General features: G+C 32.2%; 1 protein-coding gene across 1 annotated transcript; it reads left to right on the plus strand.

Moving 5' to 3' along the window:
• Positions 1–10,242: 10,242 nt before the first annotated feature.
• Positions 10,243–21,858, plus strand: LOC132753974 (mucin-2-like; the record flags this gene model as incomplete). The annotated part of the gene is given in 3 exon segments (XM_060744548.1): positions 10,243–10,260; positions 17,455–21,496; positions 21,499–21,858. Coding segments are annotated over 3 exon segments (4,420 nt in total), but the record flags the coding sequence as incomplete, so codon positions are not given.
• Positions 21,859–23,249: the final 1,391 nt, after the last annotated feature.

Raw genomic sequence — 23,249 nt, forward strand, 5'->3', positions numbered from 1 at the left:
CAAAGTGCATTTCCAAAATAGTTTGTAAATGTTTGCATATTTCTGAAGCAAAAGCACAAAGTTGAATTGCATATATTGTATTTGAATATCATAGTATGTGTTGCAGTGTTGCAATAGACAAACTTGCACTGAAAATTTCTTAATGTTACATGTATAGTACTTTGGAGTAGTATAGTATTTATTTCATTCCAATTCAATTCTGTACCTATTTGTTGTGCCCATCTCTATATGTATTTTTACCTTTTCGTTATTTTCCATTTGCATTTTATATAAAAATCAATTTATCTTAGTGCAATTGAATTTGGGTCTTGCATATTGATCAATGCTATGATTACATATATGATACGTATATATAAAGTGATAGTCATGTATGTTGAAATTTGTATGACATTTAACTAAGTCATATATATAGAGTAGTTCTTCTATGTAGATATGAATTTACAATATATTTCGCTGATTTTGGCAGATAATATTTTGTTGTCAAATGAAAGTAAATGTATTCATCTTTAACAGTTATATCCCCTAGTATACTGTTGCGTATTTAATTATAATAGTTACACTTAAGTATCTTTCATCTTCAATCACGTTCGATGAGCAAAATCTACAAAGTCTTCCTTCTATTAGAACGACCTGTTTCGATTCTTAATTTTCCGAATCTTAAATGACTGAATAGCGAATGGTCATATGTTTCCTTAGGTCTATTCGCTGACTGAAAGGTTGTTCATAATCTGTTTTACGTCATGAGACCAGTTATTGTGACACACTGTTATGTCATAGTTAAACACTCGTTTTGTGAGTCTATCATCATCCATATTAATCAGTCTATTCCAGTATCGATTAATACAACTCCAACGATTGTAGATACGCGGCATCCACCCTGTGTCCCCAAACATAGCCAATGTCGGTGCGAATCGGTGAACGCCCAGAAAATATCGCATTGCTCTGTGTCGATTGAAATTGTTTCTCTCCCCAAACCGATGCGCTGTAAGCTAGTATAGGAACGACACATGAGTTGAAAATTTTAACGGAGGCACGGAATCAAAAGATTGTGGATTTTATAAATTAAGCTGCCTTACGCCCTCCCTGAGCATCACAATTTGCAAAGTTATCACCTTTATCCCAAGGTATTTATACTTATCTACAATGTCTAACATGTTATTTCCAATATGAAAATTGTTGTCAGTTCGTGATGATCTGCCTTTTCTAAAATGGACACATTTTGAGTTATCAGTATTAATTATCACACGCCATCGTTTACACCATGCGTGAAGGGTATTTAATAAGTTTTGTTGGTTTTTTACTTCTTGTGATATCTTTTTTTTTTGGTATATTGTATACAAGCATATAATATAAAAAAATCCGCATTTTCTATTCCATATCTTTAATATGTTTTAAAATCATGATATTTAAAAAAAGTCTACTTATATTTCTTTTAATCATGAAGATGTTGAATTTATTGTACGAGTTGAATAAAATGATATTATGCGAGCCTCTGGCGTGCTTAATATTATTATACAACGAGTTCAATAAATTTAGTAATGGACTTAAATACGAATTTTATACTGAAACGCTGAAATTGAAATCGTTATTTCCTGAAGTTGAAATTGTTATTTTATGAATTCATGAAGATGAAATGTCCCCACCGGTCCTTTGTAGATAATTGCTTGTTTAAAAGGTTTCAAAGCTTCCTTTTAAATGATAATTTTTGTTGTGTGTGGTGTAAACATGAAAAATAGATAATAGATTGTTTTAAACCTATTCATGCCGTTCACACCAAATGTTTATTTTTAACTTCAAGCGGCTTGCTTCCAAATGAGTAAAATATAAATCAGTAAAGTAATCATACGAAAAAAAATCTTTATTTGAGGAAGAATTATATAAATCAAGGAGTAACTTAAATTGCGTTATTAAAAAAGAAATATTAGAAATTATTAGCTTGGTCGAAAATGTCTACAGGGTTACGGATATTTAAAAAATGTATATATTTCTTTACCAAATATAGGTTAATAAAATATCTAATTTCTTACATGTGCTATTACTATAACTCAAACCAGTTAGTATTCCATTTTAGAAACAGCTATGAATTTAAATTTAGCACATGCATATTTATAATAAAGATATTATTGTTTCCATTTATTGATAAACTGATTACGGGGAGAGTTTAAAAAATGCTTTTTGGGGCGTCGGTGGCAGACTAGTTGACTTCAAACCATTTTCACCTCACCGCTGCGGGTTCGATTCTGCCAAGGATTTTGGATTCTTTCATGCGAGGAAGCTATCAAGCTAGATGACGGAACGGTGGTGGTTCTACTCAGGTACCTGATCAATTCCATGTAAAATAATGCATGGAAGGGAGCCTGAGGTCTTCCTCCACCAGTAAAGCTGGAACGTGATGGTGTGACGTTAAAATTTAAAACCAATCAATTATTCAATAAATTATTTTAAACTAAACTATAAGGTAATTCTGTGGCTAGTTAGTGATAATTTTAGTTTAACTTAACAATGATTTTACTTCTTACGCAAATTTGGAGGCGTGCAGCTTTAAAACGTGATTTACACCCATTTTTGTACACACTTACGTAAACAGGATGAATAAAATTTAGCTCAGTCATAGTTCTTTTGAATTGTTTATGGACGAAAAAGGAACCTTGAATACAATTATTTCATAGAAGAACTACGTAAGCGTAACCCGATCAACCCTAATGTACACGGCGTTAATGCATGAAACACGGTACATAATTGACATTTCATTTCTGCTTTCTTTCGAGAACACTCAACTATCAGTTAATAAAACATAAAATGAATAGATAAAAGATATCAGTAACATAATAACAAAAATATATGTTTGTGAAACACAACGTGACAATATCTATGAGTTGTGTAAACAGTATTACAAAAATGTTACATTTCATTGTTTTTTGAAAAAATATTCTTTTTTAAAAACGCATGTTTCTAACAATTTTGGATTAAGGTTGAAAAAGATACACGCACAACGAGGTAAAGCTTTTAATACAGATAGAAAATCTTTAGAAATTAATACATTGCTTTTATTACAAATATTTGAATACGGTGATGTTCTATAATAAAATTGTACCCCGATAGCATCTTGAACAATCACCTGGAGTAAGTGTGGAGGGGTTTTGGTTATCTTTTGTTATAAACGTACAAGAAAAGCATTGATGCAAAGCATCAAAGGTTGTCCAAGCAAGAAATGCAGAAAGTGAAGATGAACTAGTAGACATCTGATGACCAGATATTCTTATAAACTTTTCAATGGTTAATTGGTTTTAACCAGAATTGTATATCATTTATGAATGGGCAGACAAAAGACATTGTTCATCACTACTAAAAGACTTGTTTCCCAAAATAAAAGCGACATTGAAAGTTATGAACTAGGTCAATTTAAATATATACGGTGCAATCAGGGCCGTAAAAAAGAAAACCGGGGAGACCTACGGAAGGGACAATTTCTATGATACAACAATTCGTAAATTGGCCTACTTATTTTTACTATGAATTTATAAAGAGTGCAATTAATTGTTTAAATATGTTTCTGCAAAATTCTCCAGTCATAGCATAACACGAATGACCGTTTCGTTGAACTAGAACTACTTTTATAGAAAGATTTTCGGACTTCCACAATGTTTGGGTCATCAATTAATTGACGGATAAGATAATTTCATTTGAATATGTTTGCATTGCGAAATTCTCAAGTTCGCTATTCATTATACATATCGCGACATTTCATCTTTCCTCATACCAGTCGGAAAGATCGCCTATAATGGCAGACGAAAACGCCCGAGAAATTGCAATTGCCCTTTCACAAAATCTGATTTCATACCATATGCCAATTCCCAAGTTATTACTGCAGTGGAAAAGACAACAAATTTTGGTGATAAGTCTAATAATTGTGATCTTGTTGAACATTATTTTCATTATCATAATTAGCATTATATGTAATTCAGTATAAATCATGTTCATTTAATTCGATTGTGATCAAACCTTGAAGCTTATTTTAACTATTATCGAGTCCACTTCCTGGAATTCCTCTTGTTCAGTACTGGTACATCATACGAGGTAACATATGTTTAATGTATAATCTGTTCTTATATAATTATCATTTAATATCATAATGATTAATTTACTGACATTTATTTCTGTGTATATTAAAAAGATACAATTGTAAAAATCCAAGGTGGCCGCTTATATTGAAAGGGCCATGACTACCAGAGATCGCTTACCTGAGATACTTTGCTAGAAAATGTCAATCTTCTTCAACGCATAAGTCAGTGTTTATGTCACATTTGTTGTTTCAGTTTTGATACCAGCTGCATTATTTGTGAATTGTTTCTAGACTTCTGCCAGTAAATGTTATACATGCCAAATAACTTCAAAAACAAGTCAAAGGTTTGTTTTGCATTTTAAGTCTATACTCAGTGAAGGGAAGTTAACTTACTGACCCCGATGATACTTTCAGCTCCGCCTCGGCGATCGTCACATGAAGTTACCTATAACTTCAGTAAAGGTTCAGATTGTGATGCTACAATCCATACATCTATGCTCTGGGGATTGTAGACTGGGGGGGGGGGGTGATTTTAAAGGTACTCCACTGAGGTATGGTCGAATGTCACAAAAAACGTAAATTTTTACGAACCGATAATTGTTTGTTACCTGCGTGTTAGGGACAGTTAAACAGAATCAGTGATACATTGATATATGTTCTTTGGCTTGGCAAATTCGTTTGAAATATATATTTTCTCCAATTTCGTGGGAAAAGCGTTTAAACGCCTTACAGTTTGCAAATCTGAATATAAACAACGGTCACGTGATGAGTCTCGGGATGACAAAAGGCGAAACGGAGAATTTTTTGTGTATCGGCAGCAACGAAGTGCGAAAGTGGAATATACCAACATTGTATAAATTTAAGAGCAAATTATGGGTTTGTTGGGTTAAATTTCTTGTTCTGCACATATGTTCTTGTGAGAAAAAATATTCAAAAGCAATTTCAATATATATTTAAACAATTAAATTGTTGTAATCATGTTTTTTTCACTCCTTTACAATGATGAATTTGGCTAAACATACGGAGTTGGAAACTGACAAAAATATTCTATGTGAAATTGAGTGCGATCGTGTAATTAATAAATATTATGTATTTACTTGTTACGATTAAAATATCAGGATATCTAGGCTAAGAAATCTTACTTTATCAAGACTGTGATGGGTCCTATTTTTTCAAAGGTCACTTTGGTTTATCTGACACCCGTTCAGAAAAAAAACAACAACACCGTAACACCTTTTATACAACGAACTAGACCTTGAGTAGTGTAAGCATCAAAGATCACAAGCACACACATACAAAATTCACAGAAAACGATTTCGTTTTCTCTTTAACCCGGATCAAAGCACTGAAAGCACTGGCTAAATAGGGAATGAATCGGGCCACATTATAGGACATTGAGGCATCGACTTTATTATAAGATAATTTCTATGTTTGTCTAATGCATATAATGAATATTCAACAAGAACAAAATCGATGTATCTGAAATTTTATTTTTGTCATTTTACATGTTATTTTTGATAAGGAAAGTACTACATTTTTGATCTGGACATTTAAAACTATAGGAAAATTATACCTGTTTCATGCATCTAGCACATGGTAATCATTATCAAGAAGGTCGGAAAAGAGTTACACTCTGGCTCTATTAATATATTTATTTTCAGTATTGGTTGTATGCTTTAGCAGATATCTTCATGAATATCTGTATTATTGGAACGCCTCCGTACTAGTGATGGGTCAATTGATCTATGCTTTAATGTTATCGATACATTGAAGCTTCCCTGTGAAAAAAGAAATTGAGAGCGGGATAAGAGTAAACAAAAGAAGACTGGAATAAAGATCAACAAGGCGACGGCAACGTTCACAGGACGCAGACCCCGACACAAACGGGCTACCATAGCAGGGTTATTGTCGTGACTATTGAAATAAACTTAAAACTGATTATATAGTTGTTGTTCTTTAACCCAAACTTTCTTTCAAATTAAACAAACAAACAAAATCATGATACTTGCAAGACAAAAGTGAAGGGCAGGTTAGTAAAAGTAACTTCAAGAATTCAGTAAGATATTAACCTAATCTAATACAATAACCATTGCTTAAACTTTGTTTTAAAACACTTCCAACTCCTAGACTGTATATGGAAAAGGGGCGATGCATATCGTAACCTGGGTTTTTACTCCAAATAGCATGTTTTATCATGACATGCTCATTGTTAATAGTTTTGTTAATATTTTGATTTGATCAAAACTTCAAAGTTTAGGTTCATTTCCCGACTATCTTGTTTAGACACGAGTGACTGGTTTCAAAGCAATGCAATGGATAAATATTGATCAGGTGCATTTAATTGCATAAATAAGTTAGGAAGAGAATCCTACTTTTCCTGCTTTATAGCACTGAAATTTTTACTTTTCCCGTCTTTTTTAACCCTACTTTCATCTTTTCTTTCTTATTTACTGTTTATTCTTTTTCTTTTGCTTTGTCTTGTTATTTGCCACTTGAAAGCCTGAAAGTAAGGTTTTCATTGACAACTTAGCTGATGCTCTTTGTTGCTTGATCGTCTGGATGTTGCGTTCATTGAATGCTACCATTCTTTGTTGATCTTTTTTTCCATATGTATGTTCTGGAGATAAGTTGGGTGGTACTCATAATACGAAAATTTATGAGATAGTGTATTAAAAGCCTTTGTAAATTGTTTCGGAAATACTGGATATCGTTTTGAAAATTTATAGAGCTACTTTCTTTAGTATTTTAAACACGTGAACGAAAATATCACAGCTACAGGCATTACAATTAATTCGTAAGTATTTCGGTTATAGTGATTTTACCGTAATCAAACGTTAAAGGTCCCCGAGGACAATTTCTGTGGAATTAAATACTTAGTGTTAGCACTAAATATAAGAGAGGTACACCAGATTGCTTGCAAAATCTTTATCGGCAAATTAACTATGTTCACAAAACAAAACGCATCTTTGTTTTTATACCCAGGAAGATTTCAAGTAGTAAACAGAATGTTCTTAATATTTGAATAGAAAAGAATTTGATAAAGCAAATTTATGAAAGAGAAATCGGGGATTGCTACTTATTAAATTATTTGCCCCTAAAAGAGGGCTCATTTTACTTGATTAGATTATTTTCAAAAGCAAAAGTCTCAAAAAGCAAAGATATACTGATATTTAGACATAAAACCTGACATATAGAATTAATTTACCTGTGAAACTGGAGTGAAAATGTGTTACTGAAAGTCGCTAGTTTATCCGTTTTTTTCCAGTGCCTTCAGCACTTTGATCTTATCTGTAGTAAAACTAAACGATTCATTTTCACCGAAAAATCATTAACTTCTAAACAAGTTGCTAATACAATCATAAACATTTATTGAATCATAGTTTGGGGTTCTTTCTATTGAAAACGTGCACAGTGCGTAAACTGGAGTGCAGGTATTAGTTACCCGCACTCAAGAGCATGCACATTGATTGAATCATTTTTTTCTGGGGTTTACTTTTTGAGACGACGGAGAAAGGAATAACAATAGAAATGCCACATTCAGAAGATTACTTTTTTCTAGGGTTTCATATTGTTACAACAGGGAACTAGTATTTAATTTTTCCTATCATAGAAAAGAAAAAGAACATCAAAACACTCGGCAATCTGATAAATACTCGGGGGCTACGCCCCCTCGTACAAATCAGATAGTCTCGAGTTTCGATGCTCTTTCTATTACATAACATACATAATGACAGAAGTATACTTGAATTTGATAGAATGTTCAGAAATGAGTGTGTTTCGAACGTGTATGTACGGTCCTATCAAGATAGCCTACGAAACCACACGCATAGTACTCAGATGCCCGTTTGTGCCAGAAACAATTTTGCAAATGTTGGTTCCGGAGCTTTCTCCCCCAGTAAAGCTGAAGAATCGTCATAATGACCTACACTGTTTTTGTGCGAAGTAGCCCCCCCCACCCCAAAACAAAACAAAAAAATCAAATGAAATGAGACATGCTTTTAAATTCATCATTTCTTACAGGATGGAATGTCATTAAATGTATTCGATTTAAATACGTAATAGATAGGGTTAAATACATTTATTAGTGTGATTACTTTGTACTCGTTATAGTATAAATATCACTGGTGCACTATGTTTGTCTTCATCCAATTCTTCGAAATATCGCAATTAAAACTTTGTTCAAGATATCAAAACAAGCTGTTTTTACTTTTGGTTGAACATAGGTATAAACAAACTTACAGTATTTTAAAAAATTCAAAGAAAACAATTGTATATAATATCTTTCCATTTTGTCTATATATATATATATATATATATATATATATATATATATATATATATATATATATGGGGCAACGGAGTAAACAGGGCAAATACATTTATTAGTGTGATTACTTTGTACTCGTTATAGTATAAATATCACTGGTGCACTATGTTTTGTCTTCATCCAATTCTTCGAAATATCGCAATTAAAACTTTGTTCAAGATATCAAAACAAGCTGTTTTTACTTTTGGTTGAACATAGGTATAAACAAACTTACAGTATTTTTAAAAAATTCAAAGAAAACAATTGTATATAATATCTCTCCGTTTTGTCTATATATATATATATATATATATATATATATATATATATATATATATATATATATATATATATATATATATATATATATATATATATATATATATATATATATATGGGGCAACGGAGTAAACAGGGCAAATGTCTATTGATTTTTCTCATCACTCTAACTTATCGTGTTTATATAACTTGAGAAAAACTGTATAAAAATTATTCAAAGTAGCAATTTCGATGTCTTGAAAAATTATTTATATAATTGATATATATATACAGTTGATCCCTTTGGTGTGTTTTATATAACTGTTTTAGAAACTACGACCGGATGTCACCTGTTAATAATATAAAGACACTGAAGTGGAGAACGGGAAACTTTTACATCTCCTTCACTGAACATGTGGCTTTGTTAAGTATAAAAATCTGGAAAGGTTATCTAAGTCTGCTTTTTTTCTATATATCTATATTTTTATTGTCGTTTTTGAAATAAATTGACATTAGTATCAAAATTTTGTTATTCCAACTTTTATTGTAATTATGTTTATTATTAATCGTAGCAAAATGATAACGGTAATGAATTTATTGTTTTAATTATTATTATTATTACATGTGGAAGCATTTCGGTTGTATTATAGTAATATTGTTATATTTTATTATTTAAAATCATTTTTACAATAATTTATTGTTTTTATCATAATTATCATCATCATTGGTATACTCATTATCAAAATCACAGTGTGTTGTTTTTGTTGATTAATTGACCTTTATTTGCAACAGTTAAATAATTCGTATACGGTATTACATGATAGAAAAAAGAGATATGTGAACACTATCATATATTTTCATGGCAACCTTATATACATGAACTTAATTTAAATAGAATATTTGCTTTAAAATGATTAATTTTAGATTCGTAAGATTTGGTTAAAATAATTAATTAATTAATAAAGTCTAACCAAACATAAAGCATGGCATTTCTATTAAGAAACTTTGAGATCAAAGGGTTGAACGTGTACGTACACGCGTTACTCAATCATCATACAGGTTACTCAATCATCATACAGGTTACTCAATCATCATACAGGTTACTCAATCATCATACAGGTAATTACACCGAAAAGTTACACAATCAATACAGTTATGAAAAAGTCTGTTAGGAAAGGATAAATGTAAATTGAAGAATTAATATTTTTCTTAATGCAAAATACATATTTTGGTTTAAACAAAGAAGTTTTGTTGAGTATTTTAAAATGATACTGTTCTAAATTTACCTACAAACGGGCACAAAAAAGAGAGAAACAAATGCGTGATATGGAATTTGAGATGTTATGTAAATTGAAGAATAAATATTTTTCTTAATGCAAATGTACATATTTATTTTAAACTAGGAAGTTTTGTTGAGTATTTTAAAATGATACTGTTCTATATTTTGCCCACAAACGGGTGCAAAAAAAGAGATACAGTGCGTGATATTGAATTTGAGATGTTAATTTCGATATCCATGGGAATTAAATAATGCAATGTAAATAAAGGTAACATAATCCCTAATTTTGTTGGTCCATGTGAGGTTTACGTCACTTACATTGTTAATGTTGTTGACATGAAAGATAATCCGGAGGTAAAATTGTGCGTATTTAATAGCTGTATGTAAACCCCTGTAGGTAAAACACAGGCATCTGTACTATGTCCCAAGATCAGTTATATTCCTTTTCAACTTGAATATTTTGCTTTAGTTAAAGGTTAAGTAGATGAAAAACTACGAATTGTGGCGAGACTAGTCTTCTATACATTGCGGTGCTAAAAGAGAATTAATTTTTTACAGTATTGTAAAATTCAACGACATAGCTCTAGTTTTTATTGATATCATAAAGTATTGGTGGCTACTTCAGTTGTTTGAATAGTGTGGTAAAAGGATGTAAAATATTTCATATTCATCCCCGAAACGTTTATTTCATTTATAAAATTTAATATGATTTAGACATATTTTGGTAATAACAAAAGATATGCAAATTATCCGTAGATAATAAAACCAAAGTTAATAAAACACTTTATAAAACAGTTGACTGGTTAATACAAGGTCTAAGTTACAATTGAAATTTATTATGTAACACAGATATTGATCCTGAATAAAGGATAGAGTACATCTTGCTTGTTAATAAACAGGAAAAACGTACTTTTCTTAATCATAAATCTTTTAAAAAAGACACCTGTTAATCTACGAACTTTCAAGAAAGAAAATGATACTAATACAACACTAAACAATAATCTTATAACAGCAGCAATGAGGTGTTGTCAAACGGTAGTTAGTTTAGACATATTTATTTCAATATTTTACATATTTTACATTTTATATATGTATAATTGTTACATAAATTGAAAGGGATTAGAACGAAAAAAAACTTATATAGTTCCTCTCCCTAGATAACAAATGATATTTACACAAACATATATGGCAGGATAGCTTTTTAATTTAAATTATTAAGTAAGAATATTGCAAGATTTAGTTTAAACATAAACAATGAAAAAAAGAAAGAAAAAGAAATTAGAAATGAAACTAAATAAGTATATTTATATTTAGACTGGCACTTAAAGCAAATTTAGCAAGAGTCTAGAAATTAACTATTTCAAGCTAACCATAAAAATATTATATGTATATAAAATATATATCAAAAGAAGACAAGAAATATTGGAAAGACCAGACTAACGAACAGAGGTCAAATTGGAGATATTGCAGTATATTAAATGTTGGTAGTATAAAATACATCTAGTGGAAACGTCCGATGCTATTTATAAATTCAAATACTGCATCTAATATCCATGTGTTTGTTTGATAATCAATCAAATTGTAGTTGACTATCTAATGCGTATACCTGATACAATGTGGATTTTAGTCGACTATTTAATGTAAATCGTATGTTGGAAGATTCGTTATATAATTATTACCGCATTTTATTTACGATTAAATAACCTTGAGAGGTTTTACTTTTCTGTATAAACATTGCCCTGTTCTCCGCAAACTGCAAAATTCATAAGTACGATTTTGTCATTCAAAGTGTATTATTCTCACAGTATATGAACGATTTGTTCACCAACCGGATATTGTAAGAAGATCTCAACATCAGTTACTTACAAACAGGCGGGATGACACATAAAACTTTTAAAGACGGCTTGCATTTAATCTGTGAAGTTATGTAAATATTTGAATCATATTAAGAAATAGTTTATCTTTGCTTATTCATGCATCCATAACATGCTTCGTTAAATATATGCACATAAAACGCTGTGCTTTTCGCTTCATGTTTTGTTTTTATCAACACATGCCGATTATACAAGCAAATTTATGCATAAAATTACTTTACTTCACTATAACACATATCTGAATCTTAACTTTATTGTGTTTACCATATTCACTTGTATAGATATCTTTGAATATTGATAAAACTTAGTAAATAATAGAGGCGAACTTTTTGATAACTGTACCTTGTTAAACAATTTAAATGATCTGTACCCTACATGCGCTTTTCACTGAACCATAGTTTGCGAGTTACTGTTTATATTTTTTTCTTTTTTTTGTCATTTGTTCCAAATTTATCGTGCAGAAGCTTTTATGCCACAAGAGCATGACGCATCTGTTAGATCTATAGAACTAACCAATACTGCACACGAATGGAGCTTCATCATGTTTTCATTGTCTATGGAAATAACAGCAAGGAGATAAGATAACAAATAAATCACATCTTCATTTACCATTCATTTTTCTTTGGAAAGGTATAAAGCTAAGCTATATCATAAGTACTATAAACGTCTACTATTAATTATACATGTATAACGTTACGTCGAAAGATCATCACAGGATTTTTTGGCAGATAACTTATTTCAACATATTGAAAAGCTATACACCTACCGTGAATCTCATTATTCTTTTAAAACACGGTTTTATATTCTCAGAAATGCCTTGACTATCTATTCCTGACAGGTACGAATATATATACTATGCTCATCTTAGAGTAAAATATTTTCATCCCAGAAATAAATTGAAATCTATGTTATTCTTCCTGAATATGTCTTGTTTTAAAAGAATGTACAAACTGTGTGTGGGAAGCTGCATATCCTATTACAGGTCAAGTAAAGTTGGTCTTTTCTTGAAAAAATTGCCAGTTTTTTAATGACAGTATATGTTCTTATTGTGTCCACCTTTAGTGTGTAGATTTAAAACATAAAATATCTACTTTGTGTGTAGTCAAAACATGTTTGTTCTATATTGATAAAGAGACTGTGTAGCAAATATTAATATTTAAAAATATAAAATTTGAGCATAGTGTATCTTTTATAAATCATTTTAAGGAGTTTCCTGTTTATTGTTGTTAAATGCCTAAAAGGTAGTTTTCACTCATACAAGTTTATTACCACTTATTTTTAAATAATTTAAATTCTTGCCAGTGTATACATAAGGTAACTTAATCATTTGTAGTCGGGGGTCTTGACAGTAGCTTATTGTAACAACACTAAAAGCACGACAATGAAAACACAACGTGAATGCTGGGTCTGTGGAATAAGTGTTGACACCATGTTTTATCATAAACGTTTTCTGCATTAAATCTTTAAAAATACTCACAAGTCAGGGTACAGATAAAATTTGTGAACTTACAAATGGGGTTCACAATCACAAGCAAGTAACGTTCAGTTTACGGAATTGACCACCATGGTCAAACTCTTAATTTAATGTTCAAAATACAGCAATATTTTTTTGCAGATGACTAAATTATCGTTTGTTATTGATAGCTTTATTAGTTCGATATTACAACCAAATGTTTAACTAAATCAACCTTGACATAAGACGGATTTTTGTTGTGTTGATCACCTGAAAGTTGTTCGTGAGTTTCGATTATTTTATAGCCTTAGTGCTAACATTTATATTTTGCATAACTTGGACGTTTATTAATAAAATAATAAAGTTTCTCTTCTACAATATAGGTTTACTAACCTAACGTCCATAAGTATCGACATAAATACCTATGCAAAATAAGTTAAGCGACAGAAAATTGCTGACACTGACATCTTCTCACAAGATCCGGTTGGGGTTCAAATCGTTCATATACTGTGATTCTAGGGTGATGGGAAGTTCATGACATCATCCTAAGTTTGATAAGCTCAAAGAAATTATAAATAGAACTTCACTGATACTTACAAATCCAGGCGAATAGACCAAGCTTGATATTAGTGCTCTTACACTGATATTAAGCTTTTTAAATAATAAAAGATGATATAAACGTATACATTTACAATGAATTGATACCAGAAAAGCATTTTTGATATATTAAAAAGGTCTATTATAGTTTATATAAAAATCAAAACAGTAATTTCGTTTGAGTGTTTCGAGCTCATACATAAAAGAATATTTGATTCAGCATTAGGATACTCAATTGTAGATTCTACATAAGGACACACAATTGATTGTAGATTCTGCATCAGGACACTCAATTTGAGATTCAAAATTAGTACACTAAATTGTAGATTCTACATAAGGACACACTCATTTGCAGATTCTGAATAAAACACTCCATTTGATGGAAAAATAATATTTACAGAGTGTCTTTATTTATAATGTCTCCCAAATTTTTGGAAAACATATTGTTTTTGCATTCGCCGTCTGTCTGTGCGTCCGTCTGTCCGTCCGACATTCTGTCCGTCCGTCCGCATTTAGCTTGTCCGGCCTTCACAGGTCAAACTACTGGTAGGATTTCAACAAAACTTTAAAGGAGTAATCAGTACCATCCCTACTTGTGCACATCAACGGCATGTTCCGCTTAGCTGTACAAAATGGCCATAACAGCTAAAAATTGAAAACTCTTTTCCGGCCTTCAGGTGGGATTTCAACCAAACTATACAAGAATGATCCCTAGTTGTGCACATCACCAGCACTTTACGCTTTGCTGCACAAAAAATGGCCATTATAGCTAAAAATAGAAAAAATCTGTCCGCCTTAACATGTCAAACTACTGATGGGATTTTAACCAAACTTAACGGGTGAAATCAGTACCATTCCTAGTTGTGAACATCACGGTCACGTTCTGTTTCGCTGCACCAAATGGCCACCAGAGTTAAGAATAGGAAAATCTTGTCCGGACTTTACATGTCAAACTTTAGGTGGAATTTCAACTAAACTTTACAGGAATGATCGGTACCATCCCTAGTTGTGCACATTACCGCCAGACCTTAAAATAGAAAAATCTTGTCCGGCCTTACTACTGGTGGGATTTCAACCAAACTTTACAGGAGTAATCATTAACATCTCTGGTTGTGTTACCGGCATGATCCACTTTGCTGCAAAAATGGCCGCCATATCTAAAAATAGAAAAATCTTTTCAGGCCTTTACAGGTCAAACTACTAGTGAGATTTAAACCATACTTTTCAGGAGTGATAGGTACCATCCATAATTGTTAGCACATCAGCGGCACTTTTCGCTTCGCTGCACAAAATGGCCATAAGAGCTAAAAATAGAAAGATATTGTCCAGCCTTCAAAAGGCAAACTACTGATGGTATTTTTTTTAACTTTACATGAATGATCAGTACCATCCCTAGTCGTGCATATGGTCGGCACGTTTCGCTTCGATGCACATACTTGCCACCAGAGCTATAAATAGAATAATCTTGTCTGGTTTTCACAGGTTAAGCTTCTGGTGGTATATCTATTTCATTTAATGATTTGAGTAAACACAGTTTAAACAAACACTTTTATAAAACGTGTACACATATATTCTACAAAATACTGATAAGAGACAAGAGAATCGTATTCACAATAAACTACTTCTTCTTTACTAAAAAATCTCATTGTCCTTTTACAAAATGATACATAACATATCATGAAAATGAAAATCTTGCATATTCTGACTATAGTTATGGATGTTTTTTTTAAATAACTTGATTTGTACAGTTGCCAACTTTAAGTCACCAGATTTTTTTAATTTTCTTAAAAGTTAACATTGTAGATCTATACGCATACTGCTTTCAAATAACGCAAACGAACCAAGATAACCCAGCTGGTTGCATATTACTTCTTTTGAATTCCCTTCATGGTAAAGTTAATTTTGTCTGACATCTGTTATCTTTAATCTTTATCAGGTTGACATGTTGTCTACCTTATTTTCAAAGCAAAGTGTTTTTCACTTTTTTAACGCAGCCGATTTAGATGGAATAACCTTGAGGTTTGTACGTGAGCCAAACTTAATTGAAAATGCCAGACTCACATAAGCTTTTGCTCACCTGCCATGATGTTACACATGTTGTTCTTTAGTCTTTTCATTTCTTCAAGTAGAGAGGGCATTAAAACTTAATTACATGTATAAATGAAATGTTCTTTCATGTGACACTCGAAGGAAACCAAATTTGATTATAATCATTGTAATGTTAAAGTGTTAACTATAATATCAAAAATTTCTGACAATATGTTTATGTATCTATTTGCCCACCAGTACACCCATATGATAAGATTCCGCGCAAAAACCTACTGTGACATACTTAGTAACGGATATAAATAATGTTTTTCAGTTCAGTTTTTTTTGAAACTATTAGGTCACTATACCGGAAAATATTGTGTTCTGATAAAACTTTTGTAAAACAGCCACACTGTTGAAATACTTACATTAAAAACATCGAAAGGTTTCCTATTTCCTTTTTATATTTCAGTCCAAACCATATTCTATATTCCGCTTTAGTATGTACCGAATGATTTTTGTATAGAGTGCACTTACATCTGTGATGGGATCACAACGTTCTACATGTTTCTTAAACAAAACAGTATACTTTTATTCAATTTATTACCGCCGATATTTAAAGGAAATGTTTTTTTTCCCGTTAGATGTTCTCCTGTTATGAATATGCAATGCTCATGTTGTTTTTCTTTAAAAAACCTTTAAAGACTTTATCTGAAATAATTCCTGAGTACCGCCATAACAGACAAAGTTTATAACCCTTCAATAATTACATACTATAGCAAATTTGTCGTAAAATTTGCAATTTTCAAACCAACACGATCGGGGATCATCGATTCCAGTATGTTAGTGTTGAGATTTGAAAACTGCTTAAGCCTGAGCTAGGGGGGATGAGAGATGTTACATTTTTACATTATCTGTCATGAACAGACATAATCAAACCGAGCCTGCAATGTCCATACAATATTCTTGCTTCCGAGGTAGCACTCCTTTTCATTATTTTACTATCACTATCTGAGAATGCCAAAAGAATTTAACATACATTTGCAACAGCTATTTGGTTAATAAAGTATTCATAGGTTTTTATTCAGTGCAACGTTTGTTAAGCCGCCCTCATTAGAGCAATTACCTCTTTTCAGCAAAGATATCAATTCCTCCAAAAACACGTCAACAAAATAAAGTTTTCTCTTCCAAAAGTTGTTGTTCTGAAGATTTTGAACAGTATCAAAGATCACCATTAATCAACATTTTGAATAATCATTATAATTTCTATTTTCAGAGTCAACAAAAAGTCATCAATATGACATATGTATTCCGAGTTCTTATTTGTTACATCCTTGTGAACTTAGGTATATGTCTTATATTAGTAATATGCAACAATAGTTAATTATTATTCAAGTCTACGTAGTGAATCACAAAATTTCAATATCCAAGCCTAATGGTTCTAAGAGGCTGGCAATGTATCTGAAATTCAAAATTCTCCTGCCAACATAAATGTTTAAGTTGAATGTCTAAGTATTTTAAAGAAATGTAGTCAACTCTAAAATATAACACAATTTGTTAATCTTAATTGATTGTATATGGTCTTAATAACTACAGAGACTACAACTAGTACTATTTCTACAGAACCTACAAATAGTACTATTTCTACAGAACCTACAACTAGTACTACAAATACAGAACCTACAACTACTACTACAACTACAGAGCCTACAACTAGTACTACTACTACAGAATCTACAACTAGCACTACTACTACAGAACCTACAACTAGTACTACAACTACAGACCCTACAACTACTACTACTAGTACAGAGCCTACAACTAGTACTACTACTACAGAACCTACAAACTAGTACTACAACTACAGACCCTACAACTAGTACTACTACTACAAAATCTACAACTAGCACTACTACTACAGAACCTACAACTAGTACTACAACTACAGACCCTACAACTACTACTACTAGTACAGAGCCTACAACTAGTACTACTACTACAGAACCTACAACTAGTACTACAACTACAGACCCTACAACTAGTACTACAACTACAGACCCTACAACTAGTACTTCTACTTCAGAGCCTTCAACAAGTACTCCTTTTTCAGAACCTACAACTAGTACTACTACTACAGAACCTACAACTAGTACTACAACTACAGAACCTACAACTAGTACTTCTACTACAGAGCCTACAACTAGTACTACTACTACTGCAGAACCTACAACAGGTTCTACAACTACAGAGCCTTCAACAAGTACTCCTTTTTCAGAACCTACAACTAGTACTACTACTACAGAACTTACAATTAGTACTACAACTACAGAGCCTACAACTAGTACTACTACTACAGAATCTACAACTAGTACTACAACTACAGAACCTACAACTAGTACTACAACAACAGACCCTGCAACTAGTACTACAACTACAGAACCTACAACTAGTACTTCTACTACAGAACATACAACAAGTACACATTCTTCAGAACCTACAACTACTAGTACTACAACTACAGAACCTACAACTAGTACTACTACTACAGAACCTACAACTAGTACTACAACTACAGACCCTACAACTAGTACTTCTACTACAGAGCCTACAACAAGTACTCCTTTTTCAGAACCTACAACTAGTACTACAACTACAGAACCTACAACTAGTACTACAACTACAGAACCTACAACTAGTACTACAACTACAGAACCTACAACAAGTACTACAACTACAGAACCTACAACTAGTACTACAACTACAGAACCTACAACTAGTACTACAACTACAGAACCTACAACAAGTACTACAACTACAGAACCTACAACTAGTACTACAACTACAGAACCTACAACAAGTACTACAACTACAGAACCTACAACTAGTACTACAACTACAGAACCAACAACTAGTACTACAACTACAGAGCCTACAACAAGTACTACAACTACAGAACCTACAACTAGTACTACAACTACAGAACCTACAACTAGTACTACAACTACAGAACCTACAACAAGTACACTTTCTTCAAAACCTACAACTAGTACTACAACTACAGAACCTACAACTAGTACTATTACTTCAGAGCCTACAACTAGTACTACAACTTCAGAGCCTACAACTAGTACTACAACTACAGAACCTACAACAAGTACTACTACTACAGAGCCAACAACTAGTACTACTACTACAGAGCCTACAACAAGTACTTCAACTACAGAACAAACAACTAGCACTACTACTACAGAGCCTACAACTAGTATGACTACAACAGAACCTACAACTAGTACTTCTACAACAGAGCCTACAGCTAGTACTACAACTACAGAACCTACAACTAGTACTACAACTACAGAACCTACAACAAGTACACTTTCTTCAGAACCTACAACTAGTACTACAACTACAGAACCTACAACTAGTACTACTACTACAGAGCCTACAACTAGTACTACAACTTCAGAGCCTACAACTAGTACTACAACTACAGAACCTACAACTAGTACTACAACTACAGAGCCTACAACTAGTATTACTACAACAGAACCTACAACTAGTACTATAACTACAGAGCCTACAACAAGTACTACTACTACAGAGCAAACAACTAGTACTACTACTACAGAGCCTACAACTAGTACTACTACTACAGAACCTACAACTAGTACTACAACTACAGAGCCTACAACAAGTACTACAACTACAGAACCTACAACAAGTACTACTACTACAGAGCCTACAACAAGTACTACAACTACAGAACCTACAACTAGTACTACTACTACAGAACCTACAACTAGTACTACAACTACAGAACCTACAACTAGTACTACAACTACAGAACCTACAACTAGTACTACAACTACAGAACCTACAACTAGTACTACAACTACAGAGCCTACAACTAGTACTACAACTACCGAACCCACAACTAGTACTACTACAACAGAACCTACAACTAGTATTACTACAACAGAACCTACAACTAGTACTACAACTACAGAGCCTCCAACTAGCACTACAACTACAGAACCAACATCTAGTACTACTACTACAGAGCCTACAACTAGTACTTCTTCTACAGAACCTACAACTAGTACTACAGCTACAGAACCTACAACAAGCACTACAACTACAGACCCTACAAGTACTACAACTGCAGAACCTACAATTAGTACTATTACTACAGAACCAACAACTAGCACTTCAATTACAGAGCCTACAACAAGTACTACTACTATAGAACTTACAACTAGTACTACTACTACAGAACCTACAACAAGCACTACAACTACAGAACCTACAACAACTACTACTACTACAGAACCTACAACTAGCACTACAACTACAGAACCAACAACTAGCACAACAACTACAGAACCAACAACAAGTACTGCTACTACAGAACAAACAACTAGTACTACAACTACAGAACCTACATATAGCACAACAACTACAGAGCCTACAACAAGTACTGCTACTACAGAACAAACAACTAGTACTACAACTACAGAACCTACATATAGCACAACAACTACAGAACCAACAACAAGTACTGCTACTACAGAACAAACAACTAGTACTACAACTACAGAACCTACATATAGCACAACAACTACAGAACCTACAACAACTACTGCTACTACAGAACAAACAACTAGTACTACAACTACAGAACCAACAACTAGCACAACAACTACAGAACCAACAACAAGTACTGCTACTACAGAACAAACAACTAGTACTACAACTACAGAACCTACATATAGCACAACAACTACAGAGCCTACAACAAGTACTACTACTACAGAACCTACAACTAGTACTACTACTACAGAATCTACAACTAGTACTACTACTACAGAACCTACAACTAGTACTACAACTACAGAGCCTACAACAAGTACTACAACAACTATAGAGCCTACAACTAGTACTACAACTACAGAGCCTACAACTAGTACTACAACTACAGAGCCTACAACTAGCACTACAACTACAGAACCTACAATTAGCACTACAACTACAGAGCCTACAACTAGTACTACAACTACTGAAACAACAACAAGCACTACAACTACTGAGCCAACAACTAGCACTACAACTACAGAACCTACAACTAGCACTACAACTACAGAACCTAGAACTAGTACTACAACTACAGAACCTACAACTAGCACTACAACTACAGAGCCTACAACTAGCACTACAACTACAGAACCTACAACAAGCACTACAACTACAAAACCATTAACTAGTACTACAACTACAGAACCTACAACTAGTACTACTACAACAGAACCTACAACAAGTACTAAAACTACAGAGCCTACAACAAGTACTACAACTACAGAACCTACAACAAGTACTACAACTACAGAACCAACAACAAGTACTACAACTACAGAACCAACAACAAGTACTACAACAACAGAACCTACAACTATTAAAACAACATCAGAAACAACAACAAGTACTACAACAACTACAGAGCCTACAACTAGTACTACAACTACAGAGCCTACAACTAGCACTTCAAGGCCAGAACCAACAAGTAATACTACTACTACAGAGCCTACAACTAGTACTACAACTACAGAGCCTACAACTAGCACTACAACTACAGAACCTACAACTAGTACACTACAACTACAGAACCTACAACTAGTACTACAACTACAGAACCAACAACTAGTACTACTACTACAGAGCCTACAACTAGTACTACTACTACAGAACCTACAACAAGTACTACAACTACAGAACCTACAACAAGTACTACAACTACAGAACCTACAACAAGTACTACAACTACAGAACCTACAACAAGTACTACAACTACAGAACCAACAACAAGTACTACAACTAAGGAACCTACAACCAGTACTTCAACAACAGAGTCTTCAACAAGTAAAACTACAGAACCTACAACTAGTACTATTAAAACAACATCAGAAACAACAACAACAACTACAGAGCCTTCAGTAATTCAGTCTGGTAAGTTTCAGATTGATCAATTTGTAATTTATGTTTATTTATTTCATCATTTATACTGTCATACTATTTAAATTTTGTCGTCTATTTTTATCCTGTATTATGAAAATCCCTACGCCCAGATTACATTTGAACAAGACTCGCATTACAATTATAATAAATACTTCTCGATATGTAGAAACAAGATCATTCTCGTCTTCATATTATTTCTGGTTATAAAACGCTCGCATTTGTATGTTTACTAAGCTTTGTTCGAGTATCTGCTTATTTTGTAAATAATCTTATCTTTATACTTTATTTTTTTTATTTCTTTATGTCTAAAGTCTACGTTAATTTTGGTCTGATATCAACACATATTTATTCAATATATAAATTACTCTTATGATAGAGGTAATCTTTTAACTTTACAGAAACAAAGTATTATTTATCTTTTACCAAAACAAATAAAGACACGCAAATATTAAGTAACTGGCGACCTATAAGTTTGTTAAATGTAGAATACAATATTGAAACAAAAGCCATAGCAAATAAAATTAAAGGTTATAAAATCTATAATAAACAATGCACAAACAGGTTTCATAAGATGTTTCTATATTGGCGAAAATGTACCTCTCATTAATGAAACAATAGACTTTGCTCAACAAAAAAAAAAGTAGTAGAACTGTTATTATTCGAAAATTTAAAAACGCCTCCGATACAAGTGATCATGAGTATAATTATTATGATGAAATGTTAAAAACTCTTCAATTTCGGCGAATCTCTGATTGAATGTGTAAAACATTTTAACGACATATGCATGTGATTTTGGGAATGTATCACCGTTTCAGTAAAATCTCTCGGGGAAAAAAAGTCGAGGAAAAGTTTCCTTTGAGAATTTAAAGGATTGTGTTCTTTTAAAACATTTATACAAATAGTATATATTTAAAATATAAAAATAAAATAATAAGAATACGTTTACAATGTAATTTATTTAGTCAATAATGTTGATTTCTATAATATTGATTTTAAATAGCTTAAGGAAACTTTTGAGATTGCTGTTTTGAAAAATCATAACTGTATTAGTTTATAATTTAGTATCAAACTCCAAAAAATATTTATGACTATTTGAAATCAATACTCATTATCATTCCGGGGTAAATTATATATTTGCTTATAAGTATTTCAAGATGTATTTTCTAGCACATAAAATGTTAAAAAGCCAAATGTTCACATTATATTTGTGTAACATGTGTTATGCTAACTTTGAGTTTTGATTTACGTTTAACTTTATTTTGTTGTTATCTCAGAAAACAGGTTTATATGTATTTGTTTTACTCAATAAATTTCCTGGAAACAAGCTCTCTAGTTATTTACAATCTTTCTCTGTGCTCCTTACTCTCTTCTCTTTCTGACCT

The sequence above is a fragment of the Ruditapes philippinarum genome, unplaced genomic scaffold (assembly GCF_026571515.1).
Source record: "Ruditapes philippinarum isolate M1 unplaced genomic scaffold, ASM2657151v2 ctg15324_1_1_1_1, whole genome shotgun sequence".
NCBI lineage: Eukaryota > Metazoa > Mollusca > Bivalvia > Venerida > Veneridae > Ruditapes > Ruditapes philippinarum.